General features: G+C 42.8%; 1 protein-coding gene across 2 annotated transcripts in view; it reads left to right on the top strand.

Annotated features, from left to right (window-relative positions):
* Nucleotides 1-26,030, top strand: part of SLC23A2 (solute carrier family 23 member 2) — a 151,143-nt gene extending 125,113 nt beyond the window's left edge. For both annotated transcript variants that reach the window (XM_067707546.1, XM_067707547.1), the window contains exons 9-16: nucleotides 6,909-7,029; nucleotides 7,552-7,708; nucleotides 11,243-11,390; nucleotides 12,514-12,619; nucleotides 17,986-18,115; nucleotides 18,804-18,941; nucleotides 19,796-19,891; nucleotides 21,464-26,030. In XM_067707546.1, the coding sequence (XP_067563647.1) occupies nucleotides 6,909-7,029; nucleotides 7,552-7,708; nucleotides 11,243-11,390; nucleotides 12,514-12,619; nucleotides 17,986-18,115; nucleotides 18,804-18,941; nucleotides 19,796-19,891; nucleotides 21,464-21,696 (1,129 nt within the window). In that variant the 3' untranslated portion in view covers nucleotides 21,697-26,030. The remainder of the gene's footprint in view (nucleotides 1-6,908; nucleotides 7,030-7,551; nucleotides 7,709-11,242; nucleotides 11,391-12,513; nucleotides 12,620-17,985; nucleotides 18,116-18,803; nucleotides 18,942-19,795; nucleotides 19,892-21,463) is intronic.
* Nucleotides 26,031-27,117: the final 1,087 nt, after the last annotated feature.

Below are 27,117 nucleotides of genomic sequence, written 5' to 3' on the forward strand. Positions count from 1 at the left end.
CTAAAGGATGTGCTCCATTGATTAGACAGTGAATGTATTACATCTTCAAGGAACAGAGAATTCCTGCACTGTTTAAACTGTTCCTGGAGCTTTGAAAAAGAAGGGAAACTTCACAGTTCTATCCTAATGGCAAATCCTGACAGAGCTAATGCAAAAGGGAGATCCTGGACCAACTTTTTCCTTCCTGGGGTTGTGTAAAACCCTGAGCAAACCCTGATGTTATTCAGGTAGTAACATCTAAAGCTCAGCATTTTTGTCTACTGTAAGGCTCCGTGCAATCTCTAAGATGTAAGTGTATAGAAAACTTTCAGAAAAGAGCCTTAGTAGACAGCTCTGCACATACTTAATTTTTGAAGTGTTACATCTATAAACATAATCTGAAAAGAATGTTCCTTGGAACATGGTTTGGGAAAACGCCGCTATAGATAATATAATAAAAGGGCAATGTATTTATCATTTCAGGAACTCAAGGATGATTAAATATTAGAAAATTTATTAATAAAATTCATTATAGGTCTCTGGTGGGTTTTATTAATAAAAATCATGATGACAAATTTTTAAAAATTGATCAAGTTCAACCTGTATCCCTACTGCAAACTGTTAGCAGTGATAAATAAGATTCTTAAATGCCCCATACATTAATGGTGAAAGACTTAAATTAGGCCTGCCTATTGAAATCAGAAACTGAGATAAGCATGTTTATTATCAGTATCATTTAGAGTTGTTCTGGATGTGTAGCCAATGCGTAAGACAAGAAAATAAAATAATATGGATCAATACAGAGAAAGTCAGGGAGAAGGAAATGATGACTTGCCCTTAACAATAATTAAAACACATTCCAGAATTTAATAACAACACTGTGACCTGAGACAGGGTGGACATTGGTAGAGCAGAATAGGAAGGCTAGAAACATAACCAATAAAAAAACTAATATTTAGTATATGATGGCAGGTCATATTCAAAATCAGTGAGGAATGGGAGAACTGTGTAGGAAGATAATTATTTGGAAAAAAGCTAGATTTCTGGTTTATATCAGAAATACATTTCAATTACTTACATACAGAAAATAAAACCATGAAAATGCTACAAGGAAACCTACATAAGTGTTTAATCATAAAAAAACAGGTTAGATAAAGCAGATATGGAAAGAGGAAGATTGATTTTACTACTGATGAATTTAAAACTCATATCAAAAACCAATGAAACTAAATTTTAAATGAATCTGGGAATATATAACAAACTCCACAAGAAAGGCTAATGTTCCCAATTCATAGAGTTTCACCAATTAATTTAAAGGAGAGAGAGTCCTGGTGGAGTAGTGAATGAAGGGTATTGTACGAACAACCACTTAACAGAAAAAAAGAAATACAAATAAACCAATTAGTGTTTAAAAAGGGTTGCCCTCCCTGGTTATCAAATTGCATATTCATATGGAATGTTTTAGCAGTGGGGGTATTGGTGCTGGGTCAACATGGGCTCCTGAGTCAGCCGATAGATGTGGCATTTAGAGACAGACTCTCAGGGAAGAGGAAATGTGGTGAACCAGTACCTGCCGTTTCTAACATGATGCATAAGTCCCATGTTTTTCCTGAGAATATTTATTTTCTGTTTACTTTTCTTGTGGATAACTTAGAACCTATTCAAAAGTAGAATAGTGTAATAAATTGCCATGTACCATCACCAAATGCTCAAGAAAAGTCTCATTTTGTCTGTACCCCCAAATTCATTGAAATTCTAGGATTTTGAGGTTTAATAATAATTAAACAGAAATCTAAAGTAAAGTAATGGTCCCTCCCACACACCCCCATCCCTCTAAAAAATCTTCTCATGAATAACTAACAAAAATGTAGTATTTATCCTTCCATATTTTATATTATTGATGCAGAAATACAAACATGTGCACATATACAGCTTTACCATTATTTTACAATTTGTTTTTCATCCCAATAATTTGTCGGGGTCACATTTCCAAGACAATGTGTTTAGGTCTTTTTCATTCTTTGTACAACTGCACAATGTTAAGTAGTATGAAATAGTCTATATTAAACCATTCCCCAGTTGATACTCGAGCACGTTGTTTAAAATATTTGCTGTTGCAAACAATGCTGAAATACCTATTCTCATGTGTAAAGAATGAATATTAAAATAAATGATGATACAGTTTTTTAAATTGATGAAGTTGGTAGGGATTTAAAAGTATAAGACCCTGTGTTGCAGTGAGTAGCAAATGGACACTCTTTTTTTAAAAAATTTATTTTATTGAAGTATAGTTGATTTACAATGTTGTGTTAATTTCTACTGTACAGCAAAGTGATTCTTATATACACATTCTTTTTCATTATGGTTTATCACAGGGTATTGAATATAGTTCCCTGTACTATACAGTAGGACCTTGTTTTTTTATTTTTTGTTTGTTTGTTTGTTTTGGGGTTTTTTTTGGCTGTGCCACGCGGCATACAGAATCTTTGACCAGGGGTCAAACCCGTGCCCCCTGCAGTGGAAGCATGGAGTCTTAACCACTGGACCACCAGGGAAGTCTCAGGATCTTCTTGTTTATCCATTCTATATACAATAGTTTGCATCTGCTAATCCCAAACTCCCAGTCCATCCCTCCCCTCCCCCCTCCCCCTTCGCAACCACAAGTCTGTTTTCTATGTCTGTGAGTCTGTTCTATTTTATAGATAAATTCATTTGTGTCATATTTTAGATTCCACATATAAGTGATATCATATGGTATTTGTCTTTCTCCTTCTGACTTACTTCACTTAGTATGATAATCTCTAGGTCCATCCATGTTGCTGCGAATGGCATTATTTCATTCTTTTTTATGGCTAAGTAGTATTCCATTACATATATGTACCACATCTTTTTTTTTTTAAGTGTACGTGTTTTTTTTTTAATTGAAGTATAGTTCATTTACAATATCGTGTTAGTTTCTGTACCACATCTTCTTTATCTATTCATCTATCTATGGACACTTAAGTTATTTCCATGTCTTGGCTATTGTAAATAGTGCTGCAGTGAACATTGGGGTGCATGTATCTTTTTGAATTAGAGTTTTCTCCAGATATATCCCCAAGAGTGGGATTGCAGGGTCATATGGCAACTCTGTTTTTAGTTTTCTGAGGAACCTCCATAGTGGCTGCGTCAATTTGCATTCCCACCAGCAGTGCAGGAGGGCTCCCTTTTCTCCACACCCTCTCCAGCATTCGTTTTTTTATAGACTTTTTAATGATGGTCATTCTTTTTTTAAAAGATTAATTAATTATTTTTGTCTGCATTAGGTCTTCGTTGCTACGCATGGGCTTTCTCTAGTTGTGGTGAGCAGGGGCTTCTCTTGTTGCGGAGCATGGGGTCTAGGCACTCAGGCTTCAGTAGTTGCAGCACACGGGCTCAGTAGTTGTGGCACACGGGCTTAGTTGCTCTGTGGCACACGGGCTTAGTTGTTCCATGGCATGTGGGATCTTCCCAGACCAGGGCTCAAACCCATGTCCCCTGCATTGGCAGGCAGATTCTTAACCACTGCAAATGATGGCCATTCTGACCAGTGTGAGGTGATACCTCATTGTAGTTTTGATTTGCATTTCTTTAATAATTAGTGATGTTGAGCATCTTTTCATGTGCCTGTTGGCCATCTGTGTGTCTTCTTTGGAGAAATGTCTATTTAGGTCTTCTGCCCATTTTTCAATTGGGTTGTTTGGTTTTTTGTTATTGAGTTGTATGAGCTGTTTGTATATTTTGGAAATTAAGCCCTTGTTGGTCACATTAGCAGATGGACATTGGTCTCTGTGTGGGATTGTAAATTCACCCAACCTTTCTGTATATATTTAGCAGTTTGTATCAAACACTTTTTAATAAGGTGTTCACTGTTTGACAGATCTGTTCTAGTCCTAGGAACTTGTCATAAGGAGACATTCAGACTGCTACCAGAGAAGGATGATTCATTGCAGTTGTTTCTGTTGCTCCCAATATCGTACCTTAGGGGACATGTTTAAATAAGATGTGGTACATCCAGTAGATGGAATGCTAAGCAGCCACTAAGGTGCTGATGCAGGTTGCCATCTCTTGAGGTGAGGGTGTTAACTGAGGCTGCAAGCTAGTTGGGAAGCAGCATGTAAAGTATGATTCGAGTTTGGTCCAAATGATGACCTGTTTGTGCTCTAGGGGCAAGGATGACATCAGATAGTCCTGTCTCCCTCTCTAATCCTGGTGCCTGGGACCCGATGACATGCTCTAAAACAGGCGTCCTCAACTCCCAGGCCGCGGACCAGTACTGGTCCGCAGTCTGTTAGGTACCGGGCCGCACAGGAGGTGAGTGGCGGGCGAGTGAGCGAAGCTTCACCTGCCGCTCCCCATTGCTCACATGACCACCTGAACCATCTACCCCCCATCCCACCCCCGTCTGTGGAAAAATTGTCTTCCACAAAACCGGTCCCCGGTGCCAAAAAGGTTGGGGACCGCTGCTCTAAAAAGCCCTGGGAATTGATAGACCAGAATGCTGCATGCTTATCGCCCAATGTGAGATGATGAGTAGTCTTCAAGATTTTTTCCTCTTTTTGCTTATCAGCCTTTTATAATTTTTCTACATCTTAGTATGCATTGCTTGCATAATATAGGTAAGGTTAAAACAAAGGCAGACATCTATAACACACGCCTACACACACACGCGCATATATACACACATCCCTACACACACACACACACACACACACTCCTAACCACAACACACACACCCATATACACACACCCCTACACAAACACACACCCCCTACACACACACACACTCCTAACCACAGCACACACACCCATATACACACACCCCTACATACACATATACACTCCTAACCACAACACACACACACACACTCCTAACCACAACACACACCCCCATATACACACACCCCTACACACACACACACCCACACACACACCCACACACACACCCTACACACACACACACACACACACACACACACACACACTCCTAAAAAAAACAAAAAAAAACAAAGGTAGACAAACAAACAAAATGTAACGAGATGGAAAACACCTGATGTGGTGGACAAGAACCCTGGCCTGAGGATCCGGGCTCAGATCCTGTCCCTTATGTGCTAGGCCAAGTCTTATGAACTCAGACACATCACCCACTGCTGAGCCTCTGCTTCTGCCTCTCTGCAGTGGGGCTGCCTGCCCTACCTGCCCTACCTGCCCCACAAGTGTATTTGAGGATAAAAATAGAAGAGTAGTGTTCACCTGCCCAGTTCACTTAATTTCAGTTGCCATATTTGAGCCTGAGATCTGGGTGACCTTCCTTGTATTCTGTTATGTGTTTCCTTTCCATTTTTAAACGTGCTTTGAAAAGTGAACACCATAATGCAGGTGTAACTGTCAGGTGGGATGTTGTCTGCAATAATTATAACAGTAATAATAGATACCAGGCTTTTTTGGATTTTAGTATATACTTTGGAAGGAAACCAATAACTTTTTTAAGACATGAAAATTTTACGTTGGTCTAAGTTTAAAATACACCTGTTTTAGTATCCCTCATTATCATATTGGTTTTTGTTAAACTTCACCTTCCTGGGGGAGTTGGAATAACTTGGGCACCATTTATGTTTTCATCCTTGAACTGGTACTGGTCTGATGACTTTGTGGTGGTACCAGGTCAGCAAAGTGCCTGCATAGGTGGGGAGATGGTAGAGTGGTGGCTGGCTGCAGTCAACACCTCAGGTGGAATGTGACCATGAAGCTGCAGTTGACCAGCTCTTAATGAAACTGATAATTCCATCTCACCAATTAGAATTGCGCCCAGGAACACTTAAGCTTAACTTTGACTGAGAATCAACTCTTCCTGCCAACTCTACCTCAGGTTGTAAGGGAAAGAATGAGTCCCTATGGGTGATGAGACATATTGTTGTACTCCTTCATCATTTCAGCGGTGGGAAGCCATCCCACACCTGCCACACATGGGGCACCAGACAGATGAGGTTGTGTTGGGTCCTGCTGCAGGGGGGTGACCAGCCGACCTGCCTCCTGCAGCATTCAGTGTACCTGGGTCAAGAGTGTGGAACTCGGTAGAGAGAAACTGTTGAGTCAACCCAGGCATCCCTGCCTTCACAAACAGTGCGGCAAGGTAGTTCAGAACCCAGGCTGTGGAGCTAGACCTCTGGCCCACGTAGCTGCATGATCTTGGACTGCTGGCTTTGTTTCTCTGTAAAGTGGATGGTTATAGAAGCTGCCGTAGAAGGCTGGGATGATGGGCAGGAAGACCTATGTGTAATGTCTGACACAGAAACCTCTCAGGAATATTATTATTAATATTGAATTCTACTGTATATAGCTTTCTTAAATATTGAAGTTTTACTTTTTGCTTTTTAAAAGTAATTTATGTTCCTTACAAGTAAATCAGAAAATACAGAAAAGTGGGGGAAAAAAGGTCACAAATCACATTGCCACCTGAAGCCAATCCTTGTGAGCATTTTGGATCCTGTCCTTCTTACCTGTTTGTATGCATGCATGTGTGTGTGTACATGCACTCTTGTGTGGTAGCTGCTTTTTAGTTAATTTATAGTTGTAATTATACTGTGCAGTATGTTGTATCTGGCATCTTGTTTTTTTCCCTTACATAGTGTGAGATTTTCCTATCAGTGTGTACATTCTTTGGGTTTTCTTATTCTATTAAGGAATATTTAGCGAAAGCATTTACATGACAATTCCATTTCCATATCTAGAAGTGTTAAGATCTAAAAATCATTTCCAAAAAATATGATTTCCCAAATGATAGAGGACGAGCAGCTTTGTAGAGAAATGAGTTGAACACGTGTGGTCAATTTTGCCATTGAAGATTTGAGTATTATTTTTAACACAGATATAACAGCCTTTAACCTAGATCATTTTCTTTCTCTCCTCAGGACAATTTTCCTAGTATTACTGTTTTCTCAATATGCCAGAAATGTTAAATTTCCTCTCCCAATTTACAAATCCAAGAAAGGATGGACTGCATACAAGTTACAGCTTTTCAAAATGTTCCCTGTGAGTAGTCACCTTTTTTTTTTTTTTTTTGGCAATATTGCCTTTGGTTCATATGTAAAATGTTTATATGAGAAGAGGGGTTTTAAGCAGGTCATCCTGGGGGGACCATGTCTGTGTGATGATATCAGGGTACTAATGACCATCCAAATCACCATGGACCTAAAATTTAAAAGCAGTGGAAGTTTCCAATGCTGGAGTCCTTTTAGCAGTATGTGAGAGGACATTGATTGTCCTTGGAATTGAGGGAGGTCTGACTCCATGTGGCCTTTTCAGGCCCATTATCCATTATTCTTATTTTACTAGCCAGATTCGGACTAAATCACTTCACTACATAAAATTGCTCTCTCTAAATGTGATTCCATTCAAGGAATAGTTTCTAAGCAGATCCCTTATGTATTTTTTCTGCAAAGTACTGATGATGATGGGCTCTGGGGTATGATATTCCGACTGCAGGAAGGCGTCTTTTGCCAACAACCACCACTTCTGTTGGCCTGACAGAGCTTTTTCCTTTGACCACTTCAGATCATCCTGGCCATCCTTGTGTCCTGGCTGCTCTGCTTCATCTTCACAGTAACAGATGTCTTCCCTCCTGATAGCGCGAAGTACGGCTTCTACGCTCGAACTGATGCCAGGCAGGGTGTGCTTCTGGTAGCCCCGTGGTTTAAGGTCCCATACCCATGTAAGTATTCTGGTGGCCGAGAGGGGTCAGGAGCCCACAAGGGCCCAACCTAGAGGAGTTGGAAGTTGGCAGGAGGCTCTCTAACACGAAAGGCCTTCTTTGTCCCAGAGCATGCCCTGGAAGTCTTACCATTCTGGCCCTTAGAGGATTAGACCGCAGAAAAGGGAGGCAGGAGGCTTTGTCCCCAGAGGGCCATAATTAACACACAGAGACTAACCAGCTCCCTTCTCAGGTATACTGGTTGTTTCTTTTGGTTCCACTAAGGGAAAATCCCAGACATAAAGGTGTCTCTTGCCAGATTTGATCTCTGGTGGCCAGGATTTGAGGGCAGCTGCTTAGAAAGGCAAGTACAGAGCTGCACAGTACCCAAGCCACTGAAATGAACAGACTTGAGTGGGAGGGGCCTGAAGATTAGCAGATGGCTCAAGCATGATGGAGTTTGTATAATCTTTTAATGGGTAGCTATAATTTTTTTTTAATTTGGTCACAGCTGTCAGGTAAACTAATATTCATTCACAAATGGATGGACGATGGATCTTACGTTATAATTTCAGTGTTGGGTAACTCTTGGCCAGGTGGCAGGGATGTACAGTCCCCATCTGTGAGGTATCACTTGGATTCATGTGTAGCGTTTTCTAGACCCCAGCCCCGAAAGTGATTGGTGTGAACCCAGTGATGATTGCATGCTTGTTGTTGTATTGTAAAGAGTCTGTTCCTGGCATTTAAGGTTTTTATTAGAATGGAAACCTGAACTTAGTTGGGTTGTGCCAATTTATGCCCCTGTCCAGCAGTTACATTTTCATATTTTATGACAAGGAGGAAAAGCCAAGGATATTAAGACTGGGTTAGAGATAACTGTTCTAAGGACTTCCCTGGAGGTCCAGTGGCTGGGGCTCTTGTGCTTCCATTGCAGGGGGCACGGGTTCAATTCCTGGTCAGGGAACTAAGATCCCACATGCCATGACATGGCCGAAAAAAAAGAAAAGATAACTGTTCTAAGCATGTTAAATGATAAGGATGCTGGCAGTTGTTCCTTCTGGTCTTGACACATTTACAAACACTGTAAAAAGCTTAGTCTTTCTAAAAAACATTCTCATCAGATTATATGGTATAAGTATGTATTTATGTATACACAAATTCATCCCCCCATTCCCCCCCAGTACATGATTCATAAACATACATGTAATCTGAGATAAAGTGAGTTTAAAAGTCGATTGGTGAGGGAGTCAGGGGAGGCATGGGAGGGCAGGTAGGAGGAAGCCCCCACGGCACATGCAGGGTGGTCCTCGCTGCCTGTGCATGTGGCTCCCAAGATGAGCACAAATAGAAACACAGAGTGGGGTGTCCAGGAGAACCAGCTGTGCGTGTGTTGAAAGACCAGAGAGATTTTGCTCAGGTACCATGGGGCCCATGCACAAGGAGGCATAACTGAGTTGGACAGGACCTTAATGTCATGACAGCAGAGAGTGCTGTCTGGCTCCTCTTGACAACAGCCCTTGACTGCCACCAGCTTCTCTATTGCCAGAGCTCCCCTAGATAAAGAGCTACTTCCAGAGCCAGAGGATGTAGTCTTATGTACTCTCTAATGATTTGGCTTAATCCAGAGACAAGTTTTCATATATCTAGAGCAGTGGTTCTTAGTCTTTAATATGCTAAGAATTACCTGGATTAGTTGTTAAAATACAGATTTCTGGTCCAAAACGTCAACAGTGCCGAGTTGAGAAACCTGCTATAAAGTAACAAAATAAATTAAAGCTTCTAGATAAGAGGAAAGATGAAATAACAGAATTAAATAGAAGGCTGGAAGCCAGCAGGTTTAAAATTTAAATAAATAATCTGAAGGAAAAGGGATCAAAAATTAAGATTACAAATTTTAAATGTTGAAGAAAATGGAATAAATATTTTTAAAATAAGGACTTCAGGCAAAGGGGAAAAAAATAAGAAAGCAGTAAAAAAGTAAAAAGACAGAAAATAAAAGTCAATTTCTGAAAAATAATAAATGGCAAAATGAAACAAAAATCCAACCCCCAAAATCAAGATACTAAAATGAAACCACAGTGCTACATCAGCAAAGGTAACCATATAAAAGGTTATCTAGAAAACACAAAATGTTGCTTGATAAAGAAATCATCTTCATGAGAAGAATCCATTCCAAACCAATCCAGAGACAAGATGTTGACCAAGCCAGTTGCTGGTGGGTCTGCACCTTGAACCCGTGACCACAGGCTGCCTCTGCACCCCCTGGTCACCCCCCCAGGGTAAAGTGAGCTCCAGGCAGGAAAAGTTCTGTCTACACATATACTCCAGGCATATTCTGCACATCTTACTTGACATGTCATCTTTTTCTTCCCAAACTTGTGGTTGCTCCCATTACCTATGAGACAGAGACCAAACCCCTCCAGGGGGCTGGTCAAGGCCTTCCAAACCTACCTGCCCCATGCTGCACACCCTCCTCTGCTGAGCACTAGCCTATTCCTGCCCAGCTGCATCCATCCACTGATGCTCAGGCTGCTGCCTACCCAGAACGCCCTCTCCACCTGTCTCCTGCTCTCCAGGCCCTTCTTGGATAGGGACTGTGCTACTTCCTGACTTCGTAACTGGTACTCATTGTGACCTGGTTTGGATTGCCTTCATTTGAAGTCTAATCATTGCACTGGTTCCAAGATCTTTTAGTGTTCTGATCCCTCAGTACACTGTTGGCCCCTGCACAAGATAACATTTTATACATTTCTTTTTTCACTGTCCTTTCTATTTAGTAGCTCTATTATAACTAATGGTTCAGGGAAAGAAGGTCTAGGTACTTTACAAAGAAGTCTATTCGTTCTAACAGTGAAGGTTCCTCATGCTATTTTTATTAAATAAGATCAATGGTTTTTGGTATCCAAATAGATATACTTTTAAAGAAAAAAAAAACCCTACTAAAAATTAAATCTGGATAGGATACTCAAAATGAAGCTACCTGGGGACTTTGCTTTGCTTTCTTAAAGGAAACTCTTTAATTTTCCATAACATGGTTTACTTAAAAAAAAAAAAAGTGCTGGAATTATACTAGAGAAGGGTTATCTATACTTTGTGCCATGCTTTACTGTTGGGATTTAAATTTAGCTGGTGATTTTTCATTTGACGCCACCCCCTGGGCAGGAGCACTATTTTGTATCATGCTTGTAAAAATCCTCTTCATACAAATTCCTATGCCAACAAAGCAGGCTGTGTTGAACTGTAATTTAACAGACACTGAGTGTGGCTTTGAAGCAAGAAGAGAAGCACCCACCTCTTCCAGCCAAACAATTTCTTCTTTTAAATAAAGCAGATCAATCCTGGTTATGGTTGTCTTCATCCAACTCAGAAACTGTTCCCAGGCATATAGTGCACTAGATGACCTAGGTGTAAAAATAAATAGTTTCCATGAGCTTCAAAAATCTGAGTGGCTCTTGTAGAGTCCTCTAACGTACTGAAGGACTCAACGTCCTGAAAACTTTTGCCTGCCTCTCTAAGAAAGTTCATGAGGCTTTCATGCTTGTTTTCCTTCCTTAGTTCAATGGGGACTGCCCACCATCTCTGCGGCTGGTGTCATCGGCATGCTCAGTGCGGTCGTTGCCAGTATTATCGAGTCTATCGGGGACTACTACGCCTGTGCAAGGCTGTCCTGTGCCCCACCGCCCCCCATCCATGCAATAAACAGGTGCGTTCCTGAGAAAAAACGAGCTCTTCATCGGGCCCAGCGCCTCATACTTTGCTCTTTGGTTTGGATAACCAAGAGTTTCAACATGAAGTAGCCAAGCACCAGGGCTCTTTATTGGCTGTTTGTTTTGGACAAGTCACTGCCCCCATTTTGCCCTGATTTTCCTCATCCATAATATGGAGCAGAATTCCCACCCTTCTTCCTCATGGTAACAGTTGTATAAGACATTCTCTGTGAGATCACTCCAGACCTTAAACTCACCAAAACAAGTACCAGATACTGCCATTGTTCTGTGCTTGGTTTGGGTCATGGATGTATTGTCCCCTTTGATTTCTTGTTTTCCCAGCTGTTCTATTCACAGTTACAATTCATATATAGAGAGATAGCAGCAGGAATAAATGAAGTCTGTAGAATCTAGAGGTTTATGAGCTGTGGGGTTTATATTCTCAGCACATCTGGTCTTTAGTTTCTGGATGCTGGGGGCAAATTGGGCCCTATGGAAGCTGCAGAGAAGAGAAAATAGCCCAGATCATTCTGCCTTTCCCAGCCAGCTGCCGCCCTTCCAGAAGGGATTGTGTGTGATGAGATCCAAAGGGCTGGTGTCTTAGCACCTCTTGCATTGGTTCTGTTGGGGTTTAGAGTCCTGGTTTTTCTGTTTTTCTTTAATGGAGTTATTGCATATGAGTAAATTACTTATATACTGATTCTTTTAAAAGTTCTAATGTTTACAAAATTACAAAGCATTTCCTTTCTGATAAAACTATATAGTAATAGGAAAGGAATCAAATCAATGGATGACCCATGTTTGTCTTAGATTCCAACAAATGACTTTATATTTCTGGCTAAAATCTTTTAATTTGGAATAATTTTTAAACATTTGTGTCTGATGTGTGGTTCAGAGATGTACTTCTCAACGTTGAATGAGCATGGAGAATACTGTTAAAATGCAGGTCTTCAGATCTGGGATGGGGCCTGAGAGTCTGCATTGCTAACCCCTCCTGGGGAGTGTGGAGGCTTCAGGTCTGTGGACCCTGCCTTTGGGTCACAACCATTTAGAGTGTATTTCAGAGTATTTCTCCCATGGAATGAATGTTTTTCTTTCCCCCATTCCTTTACGTTTTAGGGGGATTTTCGTGGAGGGTCTCTCCTGTGTTCTCGATGGCATATTTGGTACTGGGAATGGCTCTACTTCATCCAGTCCCAACATTGGAGTTTTGGGAATTACTAAGGTACAAATATTTTTCTAATTAAATGGTTGGGCCTCTAAATGTTGATCCATTTCATTGATTGGTCTGGCCACTGTGAGTTCCAAAAGGATGGCCTCCAATTCCGAGATCATCTTCTTCCCCATCTCTTATTTTTTCATTGATGGGTTTATGGAACGCTGATAGAGGTCTCTTTCGCCTTGACTGACCTGGGTAGGCAGGCACTCTGGTGCTATTCCTTCATACATTCCACAAATTTTTATTAAGCACTGACCCTTTGCTAGGCTACTGTTCTAGGCACTTGGGATACATCAGTGAATAAAAAAGAGAAATATCTCCATCGTCTGTGGAGTTTAGATTCTAGCAGAGGAAGACAAGCAATAAATAGTAAGCATAATAAGTATGACGGAAATATGGGGCAGGGTGGGGGATCAGGAGTGTAAGTGTTAAATCGGGTAGTCAGGCTAAGCCTCGTTGAGAAGATGACTTTGAGCAAAGACCTGATGGAGCTGAAGGAGGGAATTGTGCAGGTACCTGGGGAGGGGCATTCATTCCGGCAGGGCAACCGCCAGTGCAAAGCCTATCATAGGAGCAGGCTGGCACTCTGCAGATCAGCAAGGAGGCTAGTGGGGCAGGAAGCAGAGAGGGAAGTGGGAGTGGGCCTGGTAAGAGCAGATAAGGTTCTTGGGGTAGCTGAGGGCCAGGTCCTGCAGCCCTACAGGCTGCCAGGGGCCGCGTGGAAGAGGGGGCCGCAGGGTGTGACTTGATGTGATTTTTTTTTTTTTTTAAGAATCACTATGACTGCTATGATGAAAGAAGAACATGGTGGGCGGGAGAGAGGGTAGAAACAGGAGACCAGTTAGGAGATGGCACTAGTTCTAGATGACAAATTATATTACTCATTACAAATAAATCAGTCTTACAGTAACACAGTTTTCAAACTGCAGCAGCATCATTCTCTTTCAGATGAAATCGGTTGTGGAGTTAAGTGGCAGCACAAGCCACAGCGAGTCACTCAGATTGAAGCAGTGCCTGGGTCTGAAGTCCTCCCCCCTCGTCTCTCCTCCCCACCCCACTCCAAGCACAGACACCACAATCCAGCCTCAGTAAAAAGGAGGCTACTTCTTGGCCTTTCAAATTTACTAGCAAATAAATTTTATATCCCAGTTGCTGTGGGCCAGAGCTTGCTGTTTGCCCAGGGTGTTGAGGAATGCAGCTCGGCCCTGTCCATTGTATGTTGCACAGCTAGACACCGTTAGAACTGGTTCACCACCTAGGGTGGCCTGCATGAGTCAGAGGTCTTCCTCCTGAACTTGAGAACTTGGGGGTGGGCTGGAGCCTTCTAGAACTGTTTGACCTCTTTAAAATTAGAAATCCTCCTCCAGCCCTCTGCAAGATTATATAACCAGATAAAAAGAAACCAGATACTTAGTTTGGTTAATTGTAACTGCAAATCCAAGTGAAAGGGAGCAGGGCATGCACTGTGCAAGCCTGACATGCTGGTTGATTTCCTGAAAGTTGGCCAGGCCATCACAGAGCTCAGCCTCAGGTGTGCTGGTGGTGGCCCCACCTGCTGCCTGTTGCTCCTGGCACATGACATGTGAGGGCTGCCTGATGGGCACTTCCTCCAGGATGCCTGGGTCCTATTGCTGCCCATGGTGAGAGCAGATGCTGAGCATACAGAGCTAAGGGAAGGGTCAAATGGGCACCAAATGGGGCATAAGCCACTCACTTTTTAGCCAGTTTGCTGCCATGAGCCTGTAGACATATAACTAATCCAAAATAACAGAGTAGTAAAATTATTATAGATGGAGGGACTCTTGGGGAAACAGTTTAACAAGCCAGCTGCCTTTCTGTACCTTTTTAAAACACATCATCACATAATTTAACCAAGGTCACTGTAGGGAGTAAGTAGTGCTGTCATTAAGGTTCCTTCTAAAACTTGACTGAGATGGTTTGGGGAATAATTATCTTTATTATAATTTTGATAGTGCTAGCTTATTCTGAAAAGGCACCCTGCCTGCATTTTTTAATTGAGCCAATTGATCTTACCTCAGAATCCCTTTGGACCCATTTACCCTAGGCAAAGGCCTTATCCATTTGAGAGCAATATCAGCCCTGGAATTGGTTTCCATTGCCCTGACTCACAAGGGGGTATAATTGAGCCATCTACACAGATGCCTTGGGGTGGGGAAGTAGGACTTGCACCAGAAACTTCTCTGTGGCCTGAGCCATGTGGCTGATGGAAGATTCCTGCCCAGGAAAAAGGAAGCACAAGGTTATAGGCAGTATTCTGCCTCTTGTCCAGCTGAAGGACTTGGGACAGTCATTTTCTGATTAGAACTCAGATCTGAAATCTGACAGTTCTAGATCTAGATCTGTGTTATCTAATATGGTAGTCAGTAGCCACATGTGGCTGGTGGCCACAGGAAAGCACAGATACAGAACGTTTCCATCACTGTATGAAATTCTTCCAGACACCACTGTCTGGACCATTGTATCAGATTTCCAGAACAAATAGAAAGAGGGTGATATGTGGCTCTTCCAGAGAATCTACCTCCATTTCCTGGCAACTCCACTGTTTGCTATCCTTTATCCAGTTATGGCGTTCCATGTACAGACATGGACATTCTAACTATTTGATCAGAGTTGAGGCTGCCTACCCCATTGTGTGTTCTGAAGTTCTGAGGGTTGAATGGGTTGGATTCCATGTGCAGGACTTCTCTGCTGAGTGTGTTCCAGTGTCTGTCCCACAGAGAAGGGCAGCATGACATGGTAGGGAGGTGGCTGCTTTGGATCCAGCCTTGGTTCCATCACATTCTCCTAAAGTGACCACGGGCAAGAAACGTCACCTCTCTGAGTTTCTATACCCTTGTCTATAAAGACAACTCGCAAGGTTTTGGAATTAATAACTTGATGTAAAACACTTAGCATGTGCTTAAATAAGCAAAATAGAGATACTGTTATATGATATTTAGCCCTAAGTTTATTTCTAGGAAGAGTAAACACCATCTTCCCTGGCTGGACTATCTCTTTGATGGTATCCAGAGGGAGGTCATTTCTCCTCTGCAGCATACCACCCTGTTGAACACTTTGGAAAGTCAGAAATGCAGTGTCGATTTTTCAGTGGCCCTAGGCAAAGCCACAGTTCAGGAAGGAGATCAGAAGGGAGTCTGGGAGGTGATTCCAGGGAGTGGAGAAAGGAGATGTGAAGGCTCCCTGTAAGCACCAGCAGGGCAGGGATTTTTAGGGCTGTGTCTCTGGTGTTTGGAACAGAAATGTGTAATAGGCACTCACTTAATGTTTGTTGAACAGAAGAATGGCTAACTTGCTGCTTTTTTTGGACAGCATCTAAGGCAGATCAGCCTTCCTTGCATGGTTTTCATAAAAGATTTATTGTTTCAGGCATCCCTAGGGCCAGCTCAGCCCTCCCCCCTGCACACCTAACTGGCCTGACCCTGCTGGGAGGTGGAACCCTCTGTCTGGTTGCTCTTTCTCTTAACTCATGCCTCAAGACCATCTCCAGGGAACCCTCCCCAACTTTTCAGAGTTTTCTCTTCCCACTGGACTCCCACGCAACATAACAATTGCAACAGTACAATTATTTTATCAATAGCTTGTGACTTACTCATCTTTGTATCCACCACCGCCCCCCATCCCAGTTTCCCAAGTGCTGGTCACGTAGTAGGTCCTTGAAAATGCTGAAAAACAAGCTATTTGTAAATGAAAGCCTTCCTAATCATGTGTAAGTCACTTTTGCTCCGTTTGCCAGTTTGCATGACCTTTTCACCGCTCCCCTGAACATAGTGGTGGTATAATGGGAGGAACTGTAAATTGGAGTAATGGACGCTAGGCTCCAGTGTCAGCTGTGACTGATTCTAGCTGGACAGCTCAGTAAAAGATTCAATTCTTCTTCTGAAATTGACCTTTGGGCACATTGAGAAGCTGTCGGAAGGTCCAGCCCAGCATCATCCAGTAGAACAGTGCAATAGTGGAAATGTTCTGTACCTGCACTATCCCCTGTGGGAGCCCCCAGCCACACATGCCTACTGAGCACTTGAAATGTGACTAGTACAACTGACGGACTGACTTATACATTTCATTTCATTTTAGTTACTTAAAATTTAAGTAGCCATCTTCTATTCACTGTAAGTCATACATAAAGCCCTGTGGACACTATTCCGTTTCTGGAACCTCTTTTATCCAGTTTACGTCCTCAGGATGTTTTCCTGGGAGAGGCAGCACAGAGTAGGGGCCAACAGTGTAGGATTCTTGAGCCCAGTGCTAGCTCCATCTCTCGGTACCTGGGTGACAGTGGACTAGATGAACGCTTCTAGAAGGCAGAGATCAAGCTTAACCAATAAAGTTGGGACCACATGGGAAATGCTTTACATGGTGCTGCAGAAGTCCAGAGTTGGGGAAGCCAAGCCTTGGAATCAAAGAAGGCTTTGCAGAAGAGGTAGCATTGGGGTTGTATTTTGAAGGATGTGTCTGAGAACTGGCCAGAAGGGGGATGAGAACCCGAAGACTTAGGCAGGGGACTGACCTCCCAAGTCACGATGTTAAAGAGGTCACTCCATCATAGTGGAGAGGACATGTGGGCAGAGGAAAGGCCAGAGGCAGCAATTTCAGGTGGGAGGCTGTCAAATAACCTAATGCTTCCCAGGTGCTGTTCAGACTATTTTATATTGCATCTCATTTAATCCTCAAAGCAGAAGCACACCATTCATTGTTACAGAGATGAGGATCCTGCCACCCAGAGAGGCCAATGCCTGTCTCATAGTTAGAGGTGGAACAGAGACAGGAGCCAGGCAGCTCCTGCACTCTTTGATCTCCAGGCTGTGCCACCTCTAATGAGTAATACACCAGGAGGAAAAGTAGTTCCAGAAATGTTTGGGGGTTTTGTCTGATTTGCCAGAACCCAGAAGAGAAGCAGGGGCCAAGTGTAGTTTTTGCATTTGAGACACTAGAAGATCATCCTGGCCAGTGACTGTGGGCATTAGAAACCCAGGACCAGAGCGCAGGAGCAGGTGCACACTGAGGTGACATTGCCCAGGGCTCGGAGACGCAAAGGCTGAGCCCCAGGATCCCCGTAGTCAAGGAGAGCAGAACGGTCAGCTTCTGGCAAGAACCGGATGGGATGGGAACAAGGAAAGGTGGTGGTAATCTTTTTACTCTAGTTGTGTTTATAGTAATATTTATGTGTTTAGAGTATTGAGATCAATCCTCATTGTGAAATGAGACTGAACCCTCTTAACTAAAAGTTTTAAGAGTAATCCAGATTTTGTCTGTGGGTTTTGTCACATTTTCCCGCGGGGCCTGAGTACTTGTGTGTGCTGCTGGAGGGCCTCAAGGTTAACGCCTGTCTCTGCCCTCTGTGTGTCCCACAGGTTGGCAGTCGTCGGGTGATACAGTACGGTGCAGCACTCATGCTGGCGTTAGGCATGATTGGAAAGTTCAGTGCCCTCTTCGCCTCGCTCCCGGATCCTGTGCTTGGCGCCCTCTTCTGTACTCTCTTTGGTAAAATTCCATTTCCTTGATAGCCGGCTTCCTTCTCAGGCTCCTTTTCTTTCTTCACATTTGCTAAGGAATCCCTTCAGTGAGATTGAAGGTAACGATAAATTTCTTTTTTAAAATACAAAAGGATATACCTTAAAAACATATAAACAATATATCACTTTCTGAGTTGAGTTGATGTTAAAGGTAGAATAATTGAGCTAGGAAAAATCAAATTAAATTTTATTCCCTCTAGTTGCCATTTCTAATTGATTTAAACTCAGATATCTTCCCTTCTGGGCCATTTAAAACTGACCATTTTTACGATGGGACTCGATTTGATCTCTGTGCCATTCAGCTATAGTAATCAGGGACTTGATATTTGGGTGCATTTCCCAATGTAATTGAAATTGTTTGAATCAAGTTTTTGAGGGAGAGCCAATGTCCTTAGTTTTTTGCCTGGTCTAAAAAAAGCATAGTGTGATGTTTATGCCCCTTATTTAGGCCCAAATAATGCCTAGGCCGAGGGTCATTTGGATCAGAGACCCAGGTGGTCACATTTTGGTCCCTGTCCTGTCACTACACAGTCTCCCAACCTGTTTCTGATGGGACCAAGAAAGGACATTGTAGGGAGTCTGTCTTCAACAGTGTATCTGTCATCCATGCCATAGGTGAGATAATGGAACTTGTGGTCTAATGTTTTTCTCTCCAGGAATGATCACAGCTGTTGGACTTTCTAACCTGCAGTTCATCGATTTAAATTCTTCCCGGAACCTCTTTGTGCTTGGATTTTCAATCTTCTTTGGGCTTGTCCTTCCAAGTTACCTCAGACAGAACCCTCTCGTCACAGGTAGGGAAAACAGGCCTTGAATCTTGTGGGGAAGTTAGAACCACAGCCAGCACTTCACAAACAGCTCATCACCAGTTGGAGGGTACTTTAGAACTTCAGGAATCATTTTGTTGAATGTTCATCTATGTTTTTCATTTAAATCCCACTTGGCTGAAGCTTATCTGGAAGCCCTTTGCACTCCTAACCACCTGTTTTCCATAGCAGGTGAACCATTTTACATTCCCACCAGGTATGTGGGACACAGTGATTTCTATTTCTCCATATTCTCACCAAACATGTTATTTTTCTGTTGAGGATCATTATATTTTTAAATATAGAAAGTGTGTGAACTTCTGTCTTAATTTATCTCATTCATGTGATAACATCTTTAGAAATAAAGTTGCTCCTAATTAAAAGAAGCTAAGCACTAATTAGTAACCCAGAATTCTGAAGCCCTTCGTTTGATTGCTGACCCCACAAATATTTTTGTTGTCTTGTTATTCACTTTGTAAAATTTTCAGCCTTACAACAGCCATCTTTTATATTGATTTTTTTTTAATCTGCAAACAACACCACCCTCCACCCCCAAAGTCTTCATAGTTCATTACAGGTTGAACTTCACTGTATTAGATTTATCATCTGTGAACCATTGTTAGGAATTTTCCTTATGGAGATAACTTTTGATTATTGTTGAAAGCATTCATAGTAGTTTAACATGTTACTGGCAAAAATTTATCTACACATGCATAGCAGAAATTTACACTTTTATGCACTGTATTGACGGACTGGCAATTAGTGTCCACCCCAGTGTTCCTTTCTAAGTCAAGAGCAGGCCTATTCTGGCTGGCAGTGACCAGTTGCTATGTCATTTTCAGGGATAACAGGAATCGATCAAGTGTTGAATGTTCTTCTCACAACTGCTATGTTTGTAGGAGGCTGTGTGGCTTTTATTTTGGATAACACCATCCCAGGTATGTGGTATATATCAAACATGCTTATTACATATGTGACTTACTTTTTTTGACAAATAAATATGGGAAGCAGGAAGAGTGAATCAGTTCAAAGCAATCACTGGTTAAAACTGTCTTTTCTAAAGTGGTTAAGATGACACTTTCAGCCACCTTTCATGAATCACTTTTTTGCTAACAAACTTAGTTTTTTTTTTTTCCTTCTTGCTGAATTACATTTAAGAAAAAGCAGGTGAATTCCTTGCATATGGTGAAGTGGCAGCGGGATGCCTTAAGCATGCTCCAGCTGCCTGCCCTTCTGCTCAACCTTGCCTGGAGCTCTGCAGTTTGGCTTTCATTGACTTGTTCACACACTCCTGAGCCAGCTGCTACCAGTGGGCAGCACTTCTTGTGGAGCCTGTCCTTTAAATGAGTCATTGCAGAGGCAGGCCACTGCCAGGACCAGTGCCTGAGAGATGTATGGAGGCAGCTCTCTCTCCAACACCCATAGCCCTTGTTTCACAGCTGGTGCGTTCTATGCCAAGTGCTGGGTGATGGACTAGGATGTGATGTCGGCCCTGCCTTGTGGCCTTCCCAGCTTCCTAGAGGAGGCTGCTTTGTATCGTTGTAAAGTGCTGCCATGGACGCACTGGTAGATTCATCCGCTGTCACGGAAGGATGATGTTTATTCTGGAGCTTGAAGGTTTTATTGAGATTTTGCCCGTAACCTACCTCCAAAAAGCCTCAATCAAGAAGAGGTTACTAGGGGCACGAGAGGTGAACACATCTGGCAGAAGGAATCACACACATGAATAGGTGGAAGGTGTTCGATTTGTGGGAGGCCAGTAACATCCTCTTTCTCTCCTAAGTCAGCACTAAGTGAGAGAGAGACAAAGGAGTCAGGCAGATGGAAATTAAAGTCAATTTTATTACTGAAATGCCCATGGGAGAGCATAGCTTATATGTGAGAGGTTCCTAAGCCCTGCACCATAGAGTCAAGCTCAACACCCAGGCTCAGGCAGAGAAGTACATTGTTAGGGCTCCCATGTAGCTAAAAGCAGGTGCCAGTGCTCCTCTCTGCACTGGAAAGATTTTTGAAAAGGAGTCCAGGAGTTGCTGAACCCTGTAGGTCCAGATCTTTCTCCCTGACTCATCTGTCAGGGTACAAAATTGCCAAGAGTGTTATGCCAGTGGCAATTCATCCTCACAGGAGCACAACAAGTGGGGAATATGTGACAAAGGCACCCCCCACCCACTGAAATGGAGCAAAACAGTATAAAAAGTGATATGTCTGGATGAGTGGTGGGTGGGTGTGCAATGACCAAGTGGTGAAGGCATTGTGAGATGTAATAATGACTCTGGGCCCCATTTTGCAAGATCAGATCGGCGTTTTAGAGAGAAGTGGTTCTTTTGAGGGATTAGTGATTCTTAGATTTCTGGATTGGGCATCAACTACTCCTCAAGTGTTCTTTGTGTCATCCCATTCCTTTCAATCTATGAGACAGCAGCAGTGGAGAATCTCAATTCTTGGTAGAACTATTTAACTAAACATTCCATTGTTCTGTTTTTGTTTTGTTGTGTGTGTGTGTTCCACAGGTACTCCAGAGGAAAGGGGAATCAGGAAATGGAAGAAGGGCGTGGGCAAAGGGAGCAAGTCTCTTGATGGCATGGAATCCTACGACTTGCCATTTGGCATGAACATTATTAAAAAATACAGATGTTTCAGCTACTTACCCATCAGCCCAACCTTTGCAGGTTACACATGGAAAGGCCTCAGGAAGAGCACTAACAGCCGGAGTTCAGATGAAGACTCGCAGGCCACAGTATAGCCGTAGCTCGCCCTGTGGCCCAGCCGCAGTGAGGCATGAACCTGTAGTTCCTTGCTGAGTAACAAGCAGTAACATATATGTTTGTAGATCTGCATTTACATTGTCCACCCCAGAGCTAAGACAGATTACAAGTAGCTTTTTTGTTGTGGGTTGTGATCCTGTCTAATATGGTGTCTCACCTATCTTTTTATTTAAGCCCTTGACCCTTTGCCCTTGAGAGCATCCATTGCTGGCCGTGGTCACTGAATTTGAAGTTCCTGTCCTCCCGTGGGAGTGGATGCTTAAAGCCCACAGCGATTCCTTGTTTTCAGTCCCCTTCTAATACCCTGTGCTAGCTTTCTTACAGGCCACCTCCAGGGTCCAGGGGCTTTCTGTGCTTGGAAGCACCAGGACCTTCACCTGCAAAGACCTCCTCTGGTCAAGGGACACCAGTATCCTTGCATTGTCAAATGAGATTCTGTGTTCCCTGATACTCCTGTAGGAGGTGGCTGCTGGCCAGTTGAAAACAGTGACATGCTTACCCTATCCCCAAATCTGTGCATGGGTAAAGTCTGTACAGATATAATTAGAATGGAAATTGGGGGATTGGACGGGAAGGGAAGGTACCTTGAAATCAGTATCTGATTCTCAACTACACTTTCTTGGTGCCACCCTGGCCCAAGCTGGGCCAGCACATCTCATATTGGCCTCTTTTTGTTTACTAGTAGCTGAGACACTCTAGCTGGCATTTCTCACTCCTGGCTGGTGTGACGGGTATAGAGTGCCCATGAGGGCACCAAGCAGGTGTTTATGGGAGTCTTGGTTCTGCTGACATGTGGATGTCAGTTATTGTTGTGTGTATCTATTATTACAAGATTTTATTCCTATTTAATGTTATTGACTATAGATTTTTGAAATCAGTGTTTTTCCATGTGACCCTCTTACCTTACATCCCTATTACTTGTTCCTCACCTCCTATCCCCCATTAAGAAAGGAACCAGCATTTGTAAAGCTGTAGACACCGTCAGGGAAGCTTGTTGTCCTGGCTCTTAAAGGCCAGTAACCATTATTGCGGTTGTGTTTTGTATTGCTTGATACCATGAAAGTGTAAATACATAATGCTTAATCTATTTATCAAAACTGACTACTGGACCAGAGCCCAGAAACCATGGGTTAAGTTATAGTGAATTTGTTTTGTGAAGAAGGGAAGCTGGGGCAGGTGACAAACAGCCGCCATATTGAATGGTGCGGCCTCCTGGTAAATTAATCACTGCAGTTGTGTTGCCATTCATATCTGGCAGTTAAGGCTTAAGGAGACTTTCTGTGAGTTGCCATGTTGAATGTCCACTGGATTTTGATTTTGCAGAGGGGAAGATTAGATCCCCTGGCCAAATGCTGCCTTTCCTGTTTAAGTTATTGCTGAAGGTAGTAAGAAGAGCAGCTGGCAGGCCCCCTCTGTTGAATTCTAATTAATAATATTAAATTGTTTCTGATAAAAATGACTTTTATTGAATTTGGCTTTAAATTTGCAATCAAAGAAAAATCCTGAGTGACCTCGTTTCTTGAGGTAGTGCTTCTTAAGTATTTACCTGGTTGTTTACCAGGCAGTGAGCACATGGCGAACTTCCTGCGCCCGCAACTGGTTCAGCTTACCACACTGGGATGTCTTTGGCAGCATTACTGTGTCACTACAGCCTCCTTGATTCCTGTAAAGTTTGGGGCTTTAAGGCCTATTCTGGCAAGAACACTTCAGAGCCACTGCATTGTTTTGCCAAGACCTTCTTGCAGATTAAGTAAAGAACTTAGATTCTAAATTTAAATTTGTATGGTATGTTTTTTTGAAGTGTATTTGGTGCATATTTACTTTAGAAGCACACTGGTTAAATGATTTTCATCCGTTTGACTTGGTAAGCCCTCGAGGCTGACAGCCCTAGTTGTCCCCTTAGTTGCTTAGTTCCTTCTATTTGTATTTTGCTCAGCATCTCCAATTTCTCTCCTCTGAACAATGGGGAAAATTGTAAAACATCCCAGAGATTGCAGTATTCTAGCTCTCTAGATGAGCAGAAGGACCAAATATCCAAATGAAAGCCTCTGAACCATTGGTAATTCAGGAACAAGTTCCTTTCAGCTTAACTTGACCCAGGAATCTTCCCTCCCAGTGGGTAACACTCAGGGCATGTGCTTCAGATGTCTAGGAATCCTCTCCCTTCTGAAAACTCTCCTGGGCTGGGCTTATTGAGAGGTTTCAGATCTGCTGGTCTGGGGCGATATTTTCCATAAGCCTTCAAATGTGCAAAGAAGCCCTGTGCCCACACCTCCTATTGGAAAAAGAGGGTTTTTGCCTTTCTTGTTCCATTGGGGCCAACTTAGATTCTCTGTCCAAGGTGGGGGAAGGGGACAGGAGATTAGGAAGTCTGTCCTCTGGCTAGCAGATATGCTACAGAATGAGTCTGTAGTTGAAAGAAAAATATATTCATCTGCTTCTTGTGTTTAAGCACACACCTGAAGGGGAGGTTTGGGGGGACACAGTGGCCATGCACGGTCTGTGCCTGTGCACCTCCCACTTGCATTGCTGGGGCCACATACCCACTATGCTTTGGCCAATAGAATGTTTTAGGATATTTTGGATGTGAATGTCCTTGGGCAGGGCATTCACCCTCCAATTCCCAAATGAACACCTACCCACCGTTTTCACATTTACATTGGTGATCCTGATGTGGAAAGTAGAAACTTATAAATGGGACAGTAGATGCTGCAATATCACTGTGGTGGCAAGGGCGAACCCACCACTGGTTTTGATAAAATATCTAAATGGTTCACAATGGGAAGTGGCTCCAGTCTTTGTAGGCGATTTCCATTCTCATTCTCACTAGGGAATTAAACATAGATTCATTGGTACAGAATCTTTCTTAAGATGATTTCAAATGTTAGATTGTAGTAAGTTTCTTGTGATTGATCAAGGCAAGGGAAGTGGCTTAACCATGGGTCCTGATGGTTTCCCGTTTTCATGGTAACAGATTGACACACAGGATTTGCTTCATACTGTAGAATACTGACTTTCATGATGACAACCTGGTTTATGCATGAATATTACAGTATTTCCATATAGTAAAATAACATTTCTACCCAGGATAATAGTCACAGTTTTCCAGGGAGGGAATGATAATTTTCATGACAATGTCATGTGATGATAGAATTTCTCCATTGATGAATCTTTCGTATGTGTGTATACTTTATTTACCCATGCATATATTTTATGACCATGAGCTAAGTTGTTATTTCTTTAATTCATGTCTCTGCTGAAATATTGGTACTAGCAACTTAGACTTGAAGTTGGCAACTATAATCTTCCATAATATCGATGCCACAAAAGTGGTCAGGCCTGATAGGAGACGAACAAGGAGCTGTGGCGGAAGCCTCATCAGAACCTGTCTGGCGCAAAGAAAGGCAGCATCCTGCACACTCACCCCCACGGCTTGGGGTGGATGCTCAGCTGCAGGCAGCAGGCCTGGCATGACTGTTGCTGCCCCCTGGTGTGCTCACCCAGCTGTGCCCCCTGGACACGGTGGCAGCCTGAGCTCTCACAGGGCCCAGGGAGCCACTGTTGGCTTTAGGGAAACACCTGGGGCCTCACATGCCATGCGTGTTGTGCTCTGTCCCCTTATGATTTTGACACAGAGAATAGGATCTCCCCCACCCTCCACCCCTCCCGCAGTCACAACTGGAGTAGTGCAAGAAGATTGCCCGTTTTTGCCCGCGTTCAGCATCTGCCCATGGACCTGTGAAGCACATTAGCGCAGAGGATCCCTTTTCAGCAGCCTCCACACATTCCTGTCCTTTTAGTCTGTTCTTGACTGTGCCTCGTCTTCACTCTACACTAGTAACATCCAGCCGCCTTAGAATTGCTCGGTGTGTTTCCCAACACTTAGGACACCCTTCCCAGTGGTGCCGTCTTACTGACAGTCAAGTTAATGCCCTTTTTGTTCGTTCGTAACAACCTTTGTTTGACATGTTAATAAATTTCTGACTGTTCTTAAAACAGTGGGGATGCCTATATTTTCCTTAAGTTTTTGTGACTGACTTTGGCTATATACCTTTCTGGGATTTTTGTTTGTTTTTTATTTTGCATACTGAGGGTATTTGGGGTGGGGTTGTTTTTTGAGATGTCTAATTATTTTATGGAGTTTTTAAAAAGAATTTTCATATTGTTTTTCTAACATGGCTTCATTAAACGTTTAAGTATTTTAAAAATATGTAATATTTGGACCAGATGTTGTGAATAATAGTAGAGATAAAGCTATTTTATTCTGTATTTTTAAAACTGTTCCGTACAAATAAAAGCTCTCCTGGACACAGTTCTGCTGTTCACATACCTTCTTTGGCTGGTCTTTAAAGAAACCTGTCATTATTTAAAAGTCATCACTTAGGGGAGGAAACTTGACTAGTAAAAAGTTTAGTTCAACAAGTTCACCTTTGTTAGATACATTGAAGACTCAAAGGAGGAAAGCAGTTGTTGAAGTATCATTGGCCCCCACAGCTAGAGAACCACGGTGGGCTCCTTGGGAGGATGCCCAAGGGGGAAGGGAGACCTTGGTTAGAGGATGCACTCATGCTGGACTTCGGCGTGAAATTATGAGTCTCTTAGTAAGTTAGTGACATCTGGAGGCTGGAGACCTTTTAGGGACCAGAAAGGCTGTCGTGTCCACACAGTGGAATCAAAGGCTCCAGAGCAGTCTTGGGCCCTTCAGGCCGACTATTTAGTCTGGGACAGGAAATGCTGAAGTGTTGGTGCCAGAAAAAGCTCAGAGCCAAGCCTGAGGGCAGTGAGTGACAGCTCATTCAATCAGAGGCATGGCTCCTGGTGGGGTATGAAGACAAGTCCAGAAGTGTTTAATTGGTGTGCTTCTTAATTTAGAACAAACTTAGAACTCCTCCATCCCCATCTCTATCCCTGGTTTGTCTCTGGCAGTTTCAGCCATAGTGACCACCACAGCCACTCCCATAGGGTGTTCAACCTGCTGCTTCCTGTTCCCAGTATCCTGACCTATGAGCCACTGCTAGGCATCCAGTTACAAGGTGATAATGTCTTACCTTACACTATATACATGCGGAAAATATATGTGAGGTATTTAAAAAAGAATACCCATGTTCTCACCCCCAGTTGGGACAACAGCACATTTCAGTACTAAAGGCCCTGCCACCCCCAACCCCATGGGCCTCTCTCCTGGTACATCCCCATTTGGGTTTATCCTTTTCTTTTCTTCACAATTTTGCCATATATATGCATCCCTAAAAATTTACTGTTTAGTTTTGCGTGTTTTGGGACATTATGTAAAAGGTGTATGTATTGTCACATTTTACTCATTGTGAGATTCTTTCATGTTGGTACATAACTGATGTAGTTCATTCATCTTCACTGCTGGATAGTAAAACTTAAGAGTG

Source organism: Pseudorca crassidens, chromosome 15 (assembly GCF_039906515.1).
Source record: "Pseudorca crassidens isolate mPseCra1 chromosome 15, mPseCra1.hap1, whole genome shotgun sequence".
NCBI lineage: Eukaryota > Metazoa > Chordata > Mammalia > Artiodactyla > Delphinidae > Pseudorca > Pseudorca crassidens.